Source organism: Lutjanus erythropterus, chromosome 11, assembly GCF_056507025.1.
Source record: "Lutjanus erythropterus isolate fLutEry1 chromosome 11, fLutEry1.hap2, whole genome shotgun sequence".
NCBI classification, from domain to species: Eukaryota; Metazoa; Chordata; class Actinopteri; order Lutjaniformes; family Lutjanidae; genus Lutjanus; species Lutjanus erythropterus.
In genome coordinates, this window is record NC_139327.1 from 6,671,809 (window position 1) to 6,690,544 (window position 18,736).

General features: G+C 39.7%; 2 protein-coding genes across 2 annotated transcripts; one reads left to right on the plus strand and one right to left on the minus strand.

Annotated features, from left to right (window-relative positions):
* Positions 1 to 1,114: 1,114 nt before the first annotated feature.
* micu2 (mitochondrial calcium uptake 2) lies at positions 1,115 to 12,558 on the plus strand. Its single transcript, XM_084730590.1, has 11 exons — positions 1,115 to 1,379; positions 4,053 to 4,185; positions 4,834 to 4,865; positions 4,979 to 5,054; positions 5,864 to 5,911; positions 6,744 to 6,826; positions 7,548 to 7,595; positions 7,720 to 7,817; positions 9,990 to 10,270; positions 10,359 to 10,516; positions 11,706 to 12,558. The coding sequence occupies exons 1-11, from the start codon at positions 1,182 to 1,184 to the stop codon at positions 11,805 to 11,807; spliced, it is 1,257 nt and encodes a 418-aa protein (XP_084586716.1). The 5' UTR covers positions 1,115 to 1,181; the 3' UTR covers positions 11,808 to 12,558.
* LOC146318614 (interferon regulatory factor 2-binding protein 1-like) lies at positions 12,549 to 17,651 on the minus strand. Its single transcript, XM_084730589.1, has 2 exons — positions 15,613 to 17,651; positions 12,549 to 13,441 (listed from the first exon to the last, which is right to left on the minus strand). Exon 1 carries the CDS (start codon positions 17,402 to 17,404, stop codon positions 15,638 to 15,640), a length of 1,767 nt encoding a protein of 588 aa, XP_084586715.1. The 5' UTR covers positions 17,405 to 17,651; the 3' UTR covers positions 12,549 to 13,441; positions 15,613 to 15,637.
* Positions 17,652 to 18,736: the final 1,085 nt, after the last annotated feature.

An 18,736-nucleotide genomic window follows, 5' to 3' on the forward strand; every position in this document is an offset into this window, starting at 1 on the left:
TGAAATATTTTTCATGGTTTTCACTATTTCATCTTACACAGTGCATTCATGTCCTTACTGCAACATCACATTGCAAGGACAAAATGAATTTTCTATAAAATTTTAAGACATTCTAATGCATTTTCATTAAACTTTGTGCATCATTGTCAATACTTAAATAATAAAAAATGAGGGATTTCATGATTTTCTCTTCTAACCTTAGGTTAGATGTCAGTTGTGTTCATACATAATGCTGCTTTTTATGGTAAATATTGTAATTGTAACCTAAAACAAAACTGTATTTTACAAATTGTCCACTGTGGCCTGTGAACCTGATTTGTTTTGATAGTACAGGACATTTTAGCCTACATTATAAATAATAAGTGCATTTAAGATGAATTGATATGATTTTTTTTTTTTTTTTTCAGTAAAATGTAAGCACATTTTAAATACTTTTTAAAAGGAGCACCGAAGCCATAAAATTTTGCAGAATTTCTTCCTTAGTCTTTTATTTATTTGGTGACCCAAACAAAATCTCCTGTGACCCACCCATGGGTCACGACCCAGTCTTTGGGAATGACTGGTTTAGTGAGCTATAAATTCCCATTCCCATTCCCATTCTCTTGTTACTCCTTCACTGAACAGACTTTTTCACAGCAGCCATTTTGACATAACATAAGGTGAACATATAGATACAGATAGTTTGTATCTATTAGTTAACACACATGTTATCACTGACACTAAGGTTCCATTACATGTAGGTCAAACAGAGTCAGGATCCTGCTGTTGTGTGTGTTTGCTCACTGGAAAGGCTATATTATATCAATATGGCTGCTGGGGAAAAAAAATCTTTTCCTGTATCTGGAACTTCACGTCACGTGACCTGTACCTCAGCTTGTCAGCTTGTACCTAGGGGCGTGTCTCTGCCTCTCACACTTCACGCGATATTTTTTCCCAGGATGCCGAAGGCATGGCCCGCTCTACTCTGTCTGTGATTGGTTTATCTTGACATCCTTCCCTAAAACAAACCAACCCAAACGACCCAAACCAACGAAGCCAGCGAGTGATAACCAATGACAGTAAGAGTAGGGCGGGTCATGCTTTCGCCGTTCTGGGAAAAAAAATATCGCATACAGCATAGTAGTACGCAGCTACGGAAGCCTCGGAGATTAGGAGCTAGCTACTGAGCTAGTGTTGTGAAAATGGCCAGCTGGGGAAGGGTCGCCGCTGTCTTGAGGAATGTTTTGAGGAGCCCCCAGTCTCTGAAGAGCTTGGCTCTGCGCCGTGCAGTCGGCCCGGGGCTTTTTGGCTGTGTTATCGGGACTGGGGCTATCTGTTATTATAAGTACAGTGCTAACAACAGGACTCTGCCCTTCGTCGTTCATGCTGAGGAACAAAAAGTGAGTACACACCGAACTAACTAATAAAAGTTTCTGACGTCGAAAACAGTCAAATACGTGTGACGACTGTACCTTTGATATCCATGTCTGATTCAGTGATAAGTCATGTGTTGGTATAATTCATGTCATAACGACGCACTTGTATTAATATTTACTGAAAGGGCGTAAATTACTCAGCCAAGAGTCCATATCAACAACTAACGCCCCCCAGCTGTCACTCACTGATACATCACACAGGGAAATAATGCTGTTTATCTTTAATGAGTATTCACATGCAGTAGTGTGACAAGTATTCAAATCAAGTCAAAAGCGACAATACCACACTGTGAAAATACTCCTCTACATGTAAATGTAAATAAAACCAGGAGAGGAAGTAACTAATCACAATCACATTTTAAGTACTTGTATTATTATGAGTAGATTTTCAAGTCAGAACTTTTACCCATACGTAAGTATACATTACAGTATGTAATCTACTTAGTTGCTTTTAAAATCTTAATTCAGTACTGAGTACAATTTGAATTAATATTCAAACCTTTCATCTGTATTTTTGTAGACTAGTGTTTCCCAACCCTGGTCCTCAGAGTTCACTGTCCTGCATGTTTTAGATGTTTTCCTGCTCAAACACACGTGATTCAAATGATCAGCTCATCATCAAGCCTCTGCAGAAGCCTGATAAAAACCTGATTATTTGAATCAGGTGTGTTTGAGTAGGGAAACATCTAAAACATGCAGGACAGTGAGCTCTGAGGACCAGGGTTGAGAAACACTGTTGTAGACAATAAGGTTGTCTGATCGCAAACAGGCCAGTGAAAACCAGGACATATGAATGAAAGACTAAAGTGCTTTTAGTTGAGTACAGATTTTCAGTACTCTGTCCATCACCGTTAAAAACCTTGCTTAAAGCCTCTGCACACCCACACAGGTGTTTCCTGTTAACCTGCGAGATTAGACCTGTGCTCAGGACTGTGTGGGAGTTAAGACTGCAACCGATTGAAATCTTCAACAGCCTCCTGTTAGCTTTGTTATACCCGGTAGAGTGGAAATAAACACACCTTTGTCATTCTTAGCTCATCCTGTGCAGAGGTCTAATCAGCCAGAATAACTGAAAATGCCTCTGGTGGCTTTAAGTGAAAGTATATGTGATGTACTTAAATTATCAGAAGTAAAAGTAGCGATTGTGCATTTTATTGGTGTTTATTGGTGTTTTCTTATTGTATCTGATGTTTTTGGATTAATATTACTGCTGCATTAATTAGGGCTGCAACTAACAGTTATTTTCATATCTGATTTATCAGTCAATTGTTTTATCAATTAATTAAAAGTAGTTTGTTTTGAAATGTCAGAAAATGGTAAAAAAAAACATTGATCAGTGTTTCCAGAAGCCAACATGATGTTCTCCAATGTGTTGTTTCTTACAGCCCAAAGATATTTTCATCATCGATTAATCTGTCGATTGATTAAAATGTCCAAAAATTGTGAAAAATGTTGATCATTGTTTCCTAAAGCTGAAGGTGATGTCCTCAAATGTCTTGTTTTGTCCACAACATCACAATCAGAGAATTTTGACCTTCTTTAAAAATTACTCAAACTAATTAATCGATTATCAAAGTAGTTGACAATTAATTTAATAATTGATTGTTCGATTAATCGTTGCAACTCTGCAGTTTGCTGTCATAGATGAGTGAAAAAACACATTTAAGAAGATGAAATCGGAGATTTTTTGTCTGAAAAAATTACTTGATTAATCAATCATTCAAAATAGCTGGAGATTCATTTAATAATCAGTTTGTCGTTGCAGCTCTAATGTGTATGTTGTATTTTACTGCTGTAGATGTTTCAGTTTGAGCTCATTTCAACTACTGTATATACTGTTAGGTAGTTTAATCTACTGAAATGCTTTATATTCTATTAGGTCATCATATGTTCCTCTGTCCTGTGAGAACCACGTATCTCCAAAATGTTGATGCATTTTCCATCTGATTCAAGAGAGTTTGTAAATACTTTATTTAGCTTAAGAAGTAGTAGAATTTTCTCAACATGCAAAATTATCACAAGCATTCAAAATTTCCAAATTTGCACATAAATGTTTTTTACTGTACAGTAAGAGTATGAAGAAATTGTAATCTGAAAAATAACTAGTAACTATTGCTGTCAGAGGTAGTGCAGTAGTAGTAGTGTAATAAATAGTACAGTGATTTTGAAGGAGCTTAGCTTCATGGTTGCAGGAGGGAGTAGAGTGATAAGGCCTGGGGACTGGTGTTAAAACATAAAAGCAGTCTGGCCTGACAGAGGGCCAAGCTGTTGGATGACTGATTGACATTGTTAATCCTGTAACACTGGTAGTTGTATATGTGTTTATTTACTTGTTTTATACTTTTTCCCTTGTCTTTTTCTCCTAATTTCTCCTATTGAATTTTAACATGTATGAAATCCTCTAAAGAGGAATGTATCCTATATTAACCTGCAGTAAAAAACACTATAAAAAGACAAGTACAGTGATTGCCTCTGAGGTGTGGTGTAGTGGAGTAGATATATAAAGCTGCATAAAATGGAAATACTCAAGTAAAGTACAGGTATCTTGAATTTGTACAGTACTTGATTAAATGTACTTAGTTACTTTCCACCCATTTTCACATAGTTCAGTAGTTCACTGTGATTCTTATGTTTCAGGAAGCCGTTCCAGCTCCCCAGCTGTCTGCCAGAAAGATCCGTTTTAACCAGTTTGCCTCAGTGGTCTACGATCAGGAGCCCTACATGACCCCCAGAGACTTCCTGTACTCCGTGATGCTGGAGAATGTTGACCGTAAGCTGCTCTGAAGTCTAGTCGCTCTATAGTCTCCATCTGCTGATGTGATGAGTATAAGAATGATATGAATGTCACCGATAAACTCTTAACAAGAGGTCTTATTAAAGTCCACTGATTATGTGGAAAAACTGAGCACAATCTAAGTTAGCAATAAAGACTGATATTTGGTACAGCCTTAATTATTTATTATTTATTGTATTGTATTGGAGGTGACTGTATTATCTTATAGGGCTGTGATTAGAGGCTTAATAACAAACATATAACAAAACATTTTTGTTTTTTACGACAGCCATCATGTCAGCAGATAACTTGATTTAACCATAACTACAGATAATCCCCAGAGCTTTATGAATTCTTAATTAGAAAGTCACTGGTAACGTACTTTGGTCTTTATAGTTACAGCCTATTAGCTCTAAAAAATACTTAATCATGGTGACTTCTTTTCCTTCTCCTGTATATGCTACAAGCTGTTGATTGTTCATAGTTTTTCACAGTATAGGCTAATCAGGTACATGAACCATGTAGTAAAAAACAAACAAATGCAGTAACAGTATAAATGCAGTAAAGCTGTGTTGCACATTCACATGCTGTTCTTTTTCTAAGTTTGCTGTTGTCTTATTAACACGTTTCTTTGTTTTCTTGCAGGAAAGCTGCAGAAGAGAATTTTAACACCACAGGTATGTTTACATCATCACGTTGTGCGTAAATAAGTCAAGTTTCTAACTGTGCATGCACTCTAGTTCTCATGTCGTACGTTTTCGCTGTTCTCTGTTTCTTGACGTCTTTGCAGGAGGTTGAAAAAATGCTTGCATCAGCCTCTAAAGCTCAGGCTGGTAACGATCTGTTCAGAACCTTAGGAGACAACGGTGAGTCTTCAGTCACACACAGGACCCTCAAATCTACTATCCTGCTGCTCAGACTGTGTTTAGATGCAGTTATGACTGAAGTTCAGTTCAGTTAGTAACACTGTACCGGCACAGTACTTACTAATACATATGAATGTATTAACCCTAACCCTAATATTTTGGGATTTTACAAATAAATTATGCTGTAATTATTTTCAGTTACTGGGTACGTGTTGTATTATTACAGGGTAAGTATGATCTACTGAGCAATTATTTGTATGTTGGTGAGGAATTTAAAGAGAATTTATAATGCAGTTACTTTTAACTATTGGGTAACTATTCTATTATTATATATTAATTATTAAATAGTAACTACAGGAAATGCAGGCTTTATTCTAAAGCACTGACACTTCTTTCTAGATTCATAAATGCCTCACAAACATACAGATAATCAGTAGATCATAATTACCCTGTAATAATAGAACCACAGTATAATTTCTTTGTAAAATCCAAAACTGTTGTCTCCCTTATTCCGTCTTGTTACCCAGTACCTACATGTATGTATTGGTAAGTACTGTGCTGGTACATCATTATAAAAAATTATACTGTAACTCTGGAGTAATTATGCAGTATGTTGCTGGCTGTAATCCAAAGCATCACCAGATTATGTCTTTTTGAAGCATCAATTCTGGGATCTCTTGTTTCCCATTCACTTAATTTTATCTATGTGACAACAGGAGGAGAACCTCACCTCTGTGTTTGTTTTCAGTCTCAGTCAGTATATTTGTTGGTTATCTTTTCCCAGAATGCCATTTCTTTGTGTCTTGCAGGCTTGATATCCTACACAGAGTATCTGTTCCTGCTGACTATCCTGACCAGTAAGTGGATTCCCAAACCTTGCCTGAGCTGCTGGGCCCTGCAGGGTCTTCCCCGACTCTCACTGATGTTGTGATGAATGGATTTGCCTGTGATTCTGACTCAAGTGTTTGCAATTTCTTCTGAAAGAATGCTGCATTTTCCACACCTGCATATTTCAGTGAAGCTGTACCATTAATCATCAGCTGTTGACCTGATTTGTGTTTTTATTCTGCAACACTGTTTTCCAGGCTGTTGAGAAATGCTACCTGCCCTACTAACCAAGTGTATTGATTTGTGTGAGGATTTCTGTTATATTCAGATTAGGGCTGCCTCCAACTACAGATTTTCCTCATCAACAAACAGTCATTAGTTCAAGACATTAGTTGACTGGTTGTTGCACGCTTATAATATTAATTTAATGTATTTTGGGGTATCAGAAAATGTTTTTAGTTCCAGGGCTGAGAAAGAACGCTATAAATAACAGTGTTAACACTGTGCTACATTACAGAGAAATACAGCACTGTAAAAAAAAAAAGGTGCAGACACAAAGCAAGCCACCTGTTAATGACAATGCTAACGGCTAAAACTTGTTTTGAATGTGTCAGAACAACCAGCAAGGAGACTGAACATTTAGTTTATTTTTTTGGACACAGTAAAACCTCATCCCTGCCCTGTCTCTGTCAGTTTTACCCTGGATAGCACCAAAGATCGACGAGCATGATAAATGAAACCTTCACTGATACTTACCCTACAGATTGGCATTCGCTTTCTCAGCCAGCGTTTGACTAGCTGTTCAGGGGCAGCCCTAATCCAGATAGAGCTGATATAACTGACAGTGCGTTGCTGTTTCAGAGCCGCGTACAGGATTTCACATAGCTTTCAAAATGCTTGATGTTGACGGCAATGAGCATGTGGACAAAAAGGAATTTCTCACGGTAAGTCCTCTGATGTTTCAGATTACTATAATGTTGCAGTAATATTAACCACACAGATTGTCCATACAGAGAAATGTGATTCTGTCTGTTCAAATGTCTGTGTGTGCATTTAAATGTTAAATATTACCACCTTTAATGCTGCGTCAGCACTGATGCTCCCACAGTTTGTAAGTATGGACCCTGGCGGCGTGTGAAGGTGAGGCAGAGCTGCACTGCTAGCTGCTCTAGTCTGTTTTTCATCTGTCATGTGTTTGCATCTCTGCAGCCTGAGTCAGCCCCTCGGTGTACTCCATCACTTGACATTTTAGTGTCTTTTCCAACCAGACTCGTCCTCTGTGAGGACAGGAGGAGGCCTCGGTGTGCTTTTGTAGTCTAGATCAGGCCCAGGCTAGTATGACGCATGACGCATGACGCATGCACCTTGTGTCGTATTTTCATGTTGTGACTTGGTGCAGAAGCACAGAGCATTCAGAATTAAGAGCAGAAGTGCATGGATTCATCTGCAGACACTGTCCGTTGTATGTGACTCAGATGAAGGTAATATCTGTTAGATTGGTAAAATAACCCTCTTTGTGTTTTTTTCCCGTCTTTTTGTTCATTTTTCTGTTAAAGATCAGAGTAGAGGATATATGTTCACATTTTGACATTCAGTTATAAAGTTATTTTTAATTTCTCTGGTGACGTATTAACATTTTTGGATTTTTTGTTTTTGTTTCTGAAGCTGAAGAAAATCATTGGTAAAGTCAAAGTTCCTAAGGACGGCACAGAGGTGGGTATTCACATTTCCTTTAAATGGACAGCTTAGTAATTTGTCCCTTTTTTCAGCATCACTAATCCAGTGTGATGTCTCAGCCTGTCCAGTTTTAATAGTAGTTCATATTGAATGTTTACAGAAACCAGTGGAAGAAGGAGAAAGTGTGAACACGTCACTGCAGGCCTACTTCTTTGGAAAGAAGGGAGAAAAAATGCTGCAGTATCAGGAGTTTCGCAGGTAAAAGTCCTCTGGTCACACACTCACCTGCTGCTCTCAGTCTTCATCATATTCCAGTGATCAGTATCACTCTACATTTTGGATGTAATGGGGGAAAAACACGTAGTTTATATTTTAAGGGATAATTAGGATTGTTTGAAGTGGGGTTGTATGAGGTAGTTAAAGGTAGTCAGTGTGTTCCTCACAGTCGATGGAGTTCAGCACACTGCCAGCTTGGAGGAGCAGCAGGAGTACTGCTGAAGAAGGCTAAGCAGTTTACTGCTGTGGACAGGGTCAGCAGCAAAACAACAGTTTAAAGGTAGAATCAACAGGATTAGTCCAAGCTGTTTGTAAATGCACCAGTTCCAAGCACAGCAAAATAATAAGAAATGCAGGCAGAGGGAGAGGGAGCCGGATTCACGACATCGCAAGTTCATGCGAGAATCCATCTCGTCTGAAGATGTCTGTTTCTGTCTGCACCAAAACTGGTGCAGCCAGTCAGTGTCCAAGGAGGAACTACTGGCAACTACAAGCGTAGTTTTAGGAGTGACAACAGCAAGAAACGTCTATGGTTAGCACAGATGTAGTAGTAGTTATATCAGAACTGGAGAGTATTTCTTCATTAAAAGAACAACACTGAAGGCTTTTCTCCATGGAAAAGATGTTTTCGCTCTTGTTCCGACCGGCTTCAGCAGGAGTTTGATCTGATTGGTTGAAGCCCATTTTAGATGTGATAGACAAATAGTTCATCCAATCACCTGCCGAGTGTTTTTTAAGTGCCTGCCCTTTTCCAAACAGTTTCTAAAGACGACTTCCTAGGTGGTTCTGTGTAACAAATGATCTGGTTGTGTCAGTTTAGCAGAGGGCAGGATCTCTGCAGATACAGCCACCACTACACACTGAGTGATGATTGAAAGAAATTATCTTTATATGAATCTATACATTTTCTTATGGGAAAATATTGCTTTTTTTGCAATTAAAGTTTTTTATTGACTTTCCCATGTTATAAACATTGTAATGCTGCACTACACACTCCAGTAAACCATTGAAAAACAATTAAAAAACAAACAACAGATCTTGGCACTAGACAGTCCTTTACATTTCTTTTTTATGTACTTTAAAAAATGAGACTTCATAAAACTTATCTTGGTAATTATTAGTCCTTGCTATTTTAAATTCAACCATTCATCTAAACAGGCTTTGTCTGACTCCTCCAGTGACAAAGAACAATCCTTGAAACATCTATAAATTTTGCCAGTGCAAATCCAAATTTTAATCAGGATATACCTGGGGCTAGAAGAGACCTGTGTGTAAATTTGCCATGAGCATCTCTAACTGACCACCCTGGGTCAGCCACAATAGTTTTCCAAATATCCTCACCTGTTTTTAAGTTATCTGTACCAGATTTTTCTTAGATTTTCAGTGTACAGAGTGTTTGCCCAGGGCTGAATCTACAAAAATATTCATGGGGTGGTATGGAGACTTTAAGAGGTGGCAGAAAAGTACATATGCAATTTAATCACAAAAACAATCACATATTTGCTGAGAAAAGCAATATTTTAACTCAAATATATTACATAATCTTGGCACATGAGTAAAGCATTGAAAAGAAATGGCTAAATGTGACATTAGAAACTAGTTAATTTTTTTAAATTATTATTATTTCCTAATCTGCACACATTTTTCTTTTTGACATGTGTGCACCTCAGCACTTTTTCCTCTAAATTTTGCTGGTCTTGAGTCTGGACTAGCTATGGATGCCAAACCCAAAACAAGAGAAATCCTGAAGAAAAATATGGAGACTTCAAAAGCTTCTGCTCCAGAGAGGATTTCTTGGGCCAGAAATCGCTCTTTTGATAGTGAAGCTTGAGAGCGTCATGTCTTGCTGCAGTCACTTGCACATTATTCTGTTTATTTTAAAATGAATCAGACAAAAAAATGTATATTAATGTATAAAATGATGATGACTTGCTCTGCAGTGTATTCCACGTTTTCACTTGTGTTTCACTTTGTGAAAGTCTGAGACCAAAATACATGACATTGAGCCAGTCATTCTAAAATACTTTAACACATATTGATAAATCTGAACACTGAACACTCCAGATCTTTGCTGTGTGAACGAGTGATCAGTCCTTTATCTTGTTTATCCTTTACTTTCCCTTTTATTTGACTGACCCCTCTGTTCTTCTTCAGGTTCATGGAGGACCTGCAGGCTGAAGTCCAGGAGATGGAGTTCCTGCAGTTCTCCAAAGGTATGGACACCATGCGAAGAGAAGACTTTGCAGAGTGGCTGCTCCACTACACCAACGAAGAAGACAATGAGGTCTACTGGGAGAACATGAGGAAGAAGATCCCCGCTGGACAGAGCATCACATTTGATGAGTTCAAAGCCTTCTGCCTGTTCACCAACAATCTGGAGGATTTTGCCTTTTCAATGAAACTGATCATTGGATCCAACCGTCCTGTTGGAATGGGTAACACCCCTCACTTAGTTACAGTTTGCTTCATTTTCTCATAACACTGTGCAGTAGATGACTCCATTTCACCCTTGTCTCTTTGCAGCCCAGTTCAAGCGTGCGGTGAGGATCGCCACAGGTCACAATCTGTCTGAGAACGTGCTGGACACTGTGTTTAAACTCTTCGACATGGACGGAGACAACTGCCTGAGCCACAAGGAATTCATTGGTGTGATGAAGGACAGAGTGCTGCGAGGTCTGAAGGTCAGCCTGTCCCTCTAAACCTTTCTTAATATATCTCCAAAAAAAATGACCAATCTTAAAGGAATAGTTCAACTTTTTGGGAAATTAACTCAACTGATTTTTTGTGGAGAGTTAAATAATGATGATTACAACAGCAGCAGTCAGTTAGCTTATCTTAGCATGAAGCATGGCAGCCTTGGGGAGTAACAGGATCATGTAATCTGGATACAAAAAACATAACTGTATTCCATTACAGTTACATATAGAAAAGATGTAATCAGATTACAGGTACCTTTAGTAAAAATGGGGATTATTAGCAGGATAACAATTTTAAAATGAAGAACAATATACTACCATGCAGAGTGCACACAGTTGGAAAAAAGCTGTTACTGATTACATTTTTTAACAGGTAATTAGTAACCGTATCAGTATCATTTTTAAAGTAACACTCCCGACCCTGAAGACTGGAACCATGAAGCAGCTGCACAGATGCAGAACTGTTCCTCTGACAAACCATCTAATTAAGTTGATAACTGACTGCTGATGAAATATGAGACAAAAAAGTGTAGGCACATTTTTCAGATGTACAGTTTGTGGTTTGTGCATTATTCATTACATGCTCTTTAAAGCCATTTGGTTGTACAGACTGGGACTGGGTTGCACCAACAAGTAATTTAATCTAAGATTAGGTCTGATCAGAGTTTAGCAAAACTAGGTTAAAAATAAGTAAATATAGAAATATAGATGCAAGTTAAATATTGTAAGTCTAAATGATAGTTTAGTCAAGATGGAAAAGCCTGCAAAAGTAATAAAAATAAATAAATAAGGACTAGGACCAAATAAGTATAAAAGAGGGGTAAACCAGCTGTTCTGTATTTCCAAATAAAATATTACACTGTTTGCTAGCAACTCAAGAAGTTAGTGACTCATGATGGCTCAGCAGTGAAGCTGTAATTTCTCCTCCTCTGAGAACAAGTTGTTGGTCAAATTAATAACACAATATGACCCAATAATAGATTAAATAAACAGACAACAGAAACTCAACTGGGTCGTGTCTGTCCCTCAAGCAATTTGATTATTTTACTCAGTCCATCTAAAAGAAAGCAGTTATTTTAAAAGTGAAACTTCTCTAAGTACAAATTTAAAGTAAAGCATTTAGAGTTTCACAGTGAATCCTGGTCTGATGTGATGAACCTGCTCCTGTCCTCAGGTTCAGCATCAGACCGGCATCTCTGGCTACTGGAAGTGTGTGAAGAGAGAGACCCTGAAGGCAGCTCAGGAGGCACTGGGGGACACTGGGTGTCCCATCTGACCCACCTTGACGCTCCAGGACAGACTGATGGACGACCGCTCAGACCACTGCTCACCCGGGTTTCTTATAATCAAATAAGTATAAATATGGTGTGAACAAGATTATAAATGTAACCATGTGTGAGAAAACAAAGGATTTACACCACTATCTTGTGTACAAATGACATGTTTACAGATCAATAATGTGTTGACTGAGATTAGTTTAAAGGGTAACTCCAGTATTTTTAATACCAGGCCCTATTTTTTTTTAAATTTTCTTTTACATATTTTGGGGTCTAAATGACTGTGTACAAAAATGCTTTGGAATTGGTCCAGTAGATCTATGACTGAACCACTTCCAAAACTTTTTGTATTTATTATTCATGTAGACCCTAAAATATGTTTTAAAAAAAAGGTTTAAGAAATACCAGAATTGCCCTTTAAGAACTGGTTATGGTGTTTACAATATATTTTTTTCTATATTTTGGTGAAGTGTGCTGGCCTTTGTGCTCAATCACATTATACATTTTATATCAGAACCATCACTTTGAAATTAATGTTGCACCTTTACACACTTTGTCGTTCACAGGCAGTGAATTTACAAAAGTGTGGTTCAAGGAACATTTGGTAAAGCACATTTTCAAGGGCTTCTACACTATCTGGTGTGGGTTTTTCATGTTTTTCTCAAAATATTTATCAAAGTTTTATAAAAAAAAAAAATACATTTCAATAATGTGCTGAAGTTCACAGAATAAACCAGCTCTAACTAATAACTATTTTGTCATTTATTGTAGAATTGACCTGTTCAGATCACATGAGTATGTGGGTTAACCATTGAAGATTGTGGTGCTAATTATCTTACCATACATAGAATTCAAAAAGTAAATAGACAAAACAAGCTTACTTCTGTGATAGATGAACAAATTAGTGACTGATGCCAAGGTTATCAGTGAATACAGCATACACAGCTACAATACAATAAAATTACATTGAGCATGAAGCCATCTTTGGTCTTCTTATCACTATAAACAAATACATATAAATTTGTATTGTATCAAAAATAGAAATTACATAGCCATATTGAAAGTAAATTCACATTTTTGACATACAATATAAGGAGATTACCTAAGAGACATATTGTGGGATTACATTTTTTCAATCCTTGGCTTTAAGGACCCAATGGTTTTGCCACATTTTGAACATTCATTTGTTTTTGAAGAATTGCATGATTCTGTCAAACCATCTATCAATGTCGCTGTCGTCCACCTGTGTAGGACAGTATGCAACGTAAAGAACAAAAACACAAATGAAAGACAAAATAGATTGTCATTCTTAAAACAAGCGTGTGCTTTCTATCCTGGGCTTTGAGGACGAGGCCTGATGAGGAGAGAGAGACGGAGAGAGAGAGAGAGAGAGAGAGACTCAACATTCGGTGGTGATGTAGCAGCCCACCTCACAGGTGAGCTCCGCCCTGACGCACGGACATGTCCCTCTTCTCCAAACTGAGTCCTGTTGTGTCTTTAGTTAACGGTGTTTGTGTAGCTGTCCTCCTGCGGTTCAGAGTTTTTCTCTTCTCAGAGGCACACATGATGAACTGCAGCCAAAGTGGACCTCTGCTTGAGATAATAGGGAAGTGCTTTCAAAGTGTTTGATCCACTGTGGACAAAGAAGAGACACGTGTGTCAGGATCTGGGAACATTTGAAACAAACCATACAGCAACAATGGGTAGCTGGGAGGGTTAATGTATTCTGACATAGTTACTAATTACTTGTTAAAAATGTAGTTAGTAAAATGATCCAAGTATCATAATATTAAAGTAATGTAACTTCATTATCTTCTGTTACTTCTGGATTACCTCAATATAAAATATGGTGAAACTGTTCAGCCTGATAAAGTGTTTTGAAGGTTGCAACTAACAATTATTTTCATCATCAGTTCTTTTCTCAATCAATTCGTTTTTTGGTCCATGAAATGTCAAAATGGTGAAAAATATTGATTAAAGCTCAACATGTTGTTCAACTTAAAAATATTCAGTTTACTGTCAGAGAGGAGTAAAGAAACCAGAAAATATTGACATTTAAGAAGCTGAAATCAGAGAATTTGGACTTTTTTAAATTTAAAAAATGACTCAAAATGATTAATCGATCATCAAAATAAACACAGATTAATTTAGTAATCGATAAACAATAGATTAATTGTTGCAGCTTTAAGTGTTTTAGGCCATGATCATGAATTGGCAGCTGTGTGTGCATTGTGTATGGTAGTATATTGTTCTTTATTTCAAAATTGTAATCCTGCTAATAATTCCCATTTTTACTAAATGTATCTGTAATCTGCATCTGTGTGGAAGAGTCTAAAAATAATACTGAATTTCCCTAATGGTCCTCAGAAAGCATCAAAAGTCTTTTAACTAACAGAGGCTGTAAATATTTTTTCTTGGCTGCCAAAGACAATGACACTAGTTCTAAGTTGTTAAGTTTAAAAGAAAAATATATGATCTAAAGCCCCTGGTGAGTAAGGATTCCAGAAATTACAGTTGAAAATTAAATGATCATTGTAATCAGCAGAGACGGTAGCTGCTGATGTTGGATGGCGTCTCACTCTGTGCTTACATGTTTATTGGATGGATGATTTTGTCTGTGCCCCAAATACATAATGAGTTATTTAAAAATATATATATTTAATAATAATCAAAAGGGAAGGATTTTGCAGCTCTATTAATGATCATGTGCAAAAAGCATGGATTCTCTATAGAGTGTTAAGTGTTTTTAGCAGATCTATACGTTGCAGAGGAGACATGACAGTGTGTGGATCATCACTGTAATCTGTTTTAACACGCACTGTAATCACGGCATGAGGAACACATTTCTCACGTGAGTTACAGTGTGAACAACTGACGAGCTAAAGTTAGCAGACATAATGTTTCTTTGTGGCACACAGTTATGTACACTGCTAATTCTCCACTGTAATTTTGCTCTACAGCCACTATGACACTGAGCCTCTCTTATCCACCAGAATCTGCCACTGAAAGACACATTTAGTCTGTGGGAGCCTGAATTATACTGAGCACTGTGATGAACCCATCGTTTTGTCTGTCTTTACACATGCAGGGTGCAGTTCTTCTCGTGGCAGCTATAATCTGACCACACTGCTGCCAAAGATACTCGAGGCTTTCTTTGCTTTTGATTATCGTGTTACATAGTTTTGAAAGACCAAAGGAAGAAACTGGGACCCAACCGATATAGTGCTGATATTGGCCTGTCACAGCTCCATCAGGCGGTATCGGATCTGCATATTCGCTGTCCAATATGTGCCGATGAAAACTTTTTTTTCTTCCACTGAACATAATGCATACTGCTGTTCTTATTTGTCACTTTATAGGAAGCATTCTATTTACCAACCAATAAGTATGAGCTACTTAATGTCTGATTTTACAGATCATGTGAAAGCATTTAATTTTAATTCTTAGGCTAAATGCTCTATTAAAGCTAAAGTAACTAAACTAAAAAAAACTAAATGAATATTTGAAGAGTCAGAGCTATTGTTTGTTTTTGTTGTCATAGTGATGTCACTTAGATTTGGTTCAGTCAGAGCTGTGGACTGTTAAACTATCCATCTTTGCTGTTTCTTTTACCCTCAGGTGAAGTTATGAACTTCTTCTGAAAATACAAAAATTAGAAATTTTCTTATCAGTATCAGCAATGACAAGCAGGTAATTATATCAGCTGAAAAAATCCTCTTGTTCAAACTGTTCTGTCAGTTTTAAAATGTGATGTTTTTGGCTGATGACTAAATGATGACATCCTGACCCTCCCCACCATCTTACCATTCACCACGACAGGATGGAGACGTCAAGGGTCGTTCTCCTTCTTTACTGTCACGTCTCCATCTCCGGCCAAGATGGTTGAGATCTCTCCCTGCATGAAGGCCCAAGGCACGGTGGATCCAGCCAGGGGACAGCGCTCTCCACTGGGGCAGTACACCTCGCCGCCTTGACCTTGGCTGCGGATGAACCCTCGGGTGCACGGGAAGCAGAACTTGTGGTGTGGGACAGAGGGACACTGGACGAAGTGAGTGTCCTCCAGGCGCTCTCGGCAGAGGGTGCAGCAGAGCAGGGTGCCCTGGGCGCTGCTTGTGGACTCCCCGGTGCTGGTGTTGCTGCTCGGACCCACCTGCCCCAAGGATGCCTGGGAGACTGAGGTGGAGGCAGTGGAGGGGCTGCTGCTGGTGGGGCGTCCAGCAGAGGAGTGGGCTGTGGACATGCTGGGGCTGTCTCTGGCCATCTGGCTGGAGCTCAGGCTGTCTGCAACTCCCATGAGAGCTGAGATCGGCGAGGGCTGGCTGTGTAGACGGGGTGGCCCCTCTTGAGGGGCGGCCATGCCAGGAAGAGGCTCCATGCCTGAGTACGCACCTCGGGGCCAGGGCTCTCTCCCTGGGTGGTCAGGTCTCCCTTCACTCTCACCGTTCTCAGAGCCCGGAGAAGCCTTACGGCGCCGGGTTGTGCTCTTCCCCGGTACAGCGCGCCCAGCTGCTGCTATAGGCAACCCTGCATCTGGCTGTGGCAGAACCTCTGGGATGGGGGGCTCCTTAAACATCCGCACACCATCATTCAACAGCTCAGACAGCACACGCCAGTCTCCTGTGCCCTGACGTTTCTCATACTCCACGTAACGCAGCCCAGAATTCACCGCTTTACCTGCGTCTTTGGCCGAGTCGCGGAACATCTGTCTGACCAGGTCTGGAACACCCGCGAAGATCATTCCAGAGCCAGCGGGGTACTCCACAAATACCTTCAACTCAAACTCTGGAGTTGAGCTGGCATCGAAGGCCAGGACGCGACCCATCAGGTTGTGGTCTTTCCTGAAGCGCACATTAAAGGGGACGCAGCTGCTGAGAGCTACAAGCACGTCCCGGACTGCTTTGGGACGGTTCGGCCAGCCTTCGACCCTGCTGCGAGCCACCTCGTTCAGTTCAGCCATCACTTCATTGTTCCTCCACACTGCAGGGTCTATACCCACCAGAGCTGAGGTGCTGGCCCCCACACCTAGAGACACAGCCTGTCTCCTGCCTGCATCACCCATGATGGGGCCAGCTGAGACTGCAATAGGTGTGGCCCCGGCCCTGGAGCCTGATAGTGGGGCTAAAAGCCCATGAGGGGCTGGTACTAACCCCTGAGCTATCAAGGCCTGGGATATAGTGCCATGAAGACTAGGAACTGCCCCCACTATAGCCCGCCGGGTGTTCGGGCTCTGTCTGCTGCCCTCTGACAGGGCCACATCTTCAGCTCTGTGCAAGCCGTTGGGGAGGCGAGAAGACACCCCATACTCACCCCTCCCCCTATCCAGACGCTCTCCATGCTGCCGCCCCGCTTCAATGGGCCCGGCAGAGCTGGGTTTCCCCTGCTGTGGACCGGGGGACCTGCCGTCCAACACTCCGTGCGTGCTCTTCAGCTGCCTGGCAGTCTCGATGAGGAGCTCTATTCTGTCCGCCCCGTCGTAGTTCACACACCCCCGGCACACAGCCTCGCTGAACTCCCACAGCATGGCCCAGGGCATCTTGGGCAGATCGCAGAGGTAGCACCACTGCCGTCTGGAGGAAGACTGCGAGGCGGAGGACATGTTGTTTACAGGCCCTCGACCAAACTTTCTTCGGGAGGCCTACACGTTACGGTCTGCGTTAACAGCTATTCTTCAGTTCTCGGACACCAGTCGCCACATGGCGCGCATTTTACGACGGAAATTAAACGAAAACGAGGCTCAAAACGCGACTGTTGACGACAGCATTTAAAACTTAGCGACGTCTTCTTTCTCGGTTTGTTCGTGTCGGTCTGTGTGGAAGGAAGTAAAATGTCATAAGACACCGGAAACACCTACGCGACGCAGGCGCTGGGCACTATGGGAGATGTAGTCTTATTTTTTAAATGCTTTTTTTCTTTACCATTAGAGGAGCAGCACTGTGCAAACAGTCGGGAGATAAATATATTGAGAACAGGTAAAGCAGACTGGTTATAAAATTAATCAAACCGGAAATTTGGCAGTATTTTATGGGCTGTTCTACGAATAATATTTCTTAATATACTTTATTTTTTGGTGTGTCATTAGCAGATAAATGACCTGATGATCAGTGTTTTACTTATTATTATTTAAACCCTGCCCGTCTTCTTTGGTTGCTAATGAAGGGATAGTTCACCCAAAAATGAAAATTCAGTTATTATCTACTCACCCTCATGCCAATTGTGGCTGGGTTTATTTTGTTAGTCCGCTCAAATAATGTAAGTCAATGGTGACCAGTTTTCAAACGTAAAAAAACAAAACAAAAAACAAATAAACAGAAAAAACAGAATAATAACCTAAAATGCTTCCATACTGCTTGTCTGATGTAATCCAAGTATCCAATCCTAGTTTTTCCTCAATGTTGATTGACTGTTTTAATGGGACATGACAACAGGACTACAGTATACTCTATGCTTTTTCTGGACATGATATGACATGATGACTACAGAAATGTTATTTACACCATGTTTTAGCCTGAATATTCACTGTAGATCTTTAGCTTGGAGCTACATTCACATGCACATGCACACTGTCTGAACTGGGGGTGTGTGGTGTGACTGTGCAAACAGCATGTTGGGACGTAGTATGGAGGCATTTTATGTTTGTTTTTTTTCCAGTTGTTTTTTACACTTGAACACTGGTCACCACTCAGTAGTTTACATTTTATTATGCTTTAAAAAATCTGACTTTTGTCTTTGTGTTTGTACATCCCTTGTTTGAACAGTAAACAGTAAAAACTGTGCTGTCCAGAAGAATGCATAGACAAGATGGACATCCAATAGACATTTCCACTGTAACCATACTGATATGAAATCAGATGGTTTAACACAGGTGTTAATACTGAATGAGAGCCTGTTCCATTTAGTGCAGCAAAGCTGGAAACACCACATTTTCAAA

Excerpts from the sequence above, each read along its gene's own strand:
- micu2 (XM_084730590.1), top strand. The coding sequence starts at position 1,182 with ATGGCCAGCTGGGGAAGGGTCGCCGCTGTCTTGAGGAATGTTTTGAGG. Across the intron at positions 7,818-9,989 it reads CAGTATCAGGAGTTTCGCAG|GTTCATGGAGGACCTGCAGG; the intron begins GTAAAAGTCCTC and ends GTTCTTCTTCAG. Across the intron at positions 10,517-11,705 it reads GAGTGCTGCGAGGTCTGAAG|GTTCAGCATCAGACCGGCAT; the intron begins GTCAGCCTGTCC and ends TCCTGTCCTCAG.
- LOC146318614 (XM_084730589.1), bottom strand. The coding sequence starts at position 17,404 with ATGTCCTCCGCCTCGCAGTCTTCCTCCAGACGGCAGTGGTGCTACCTC.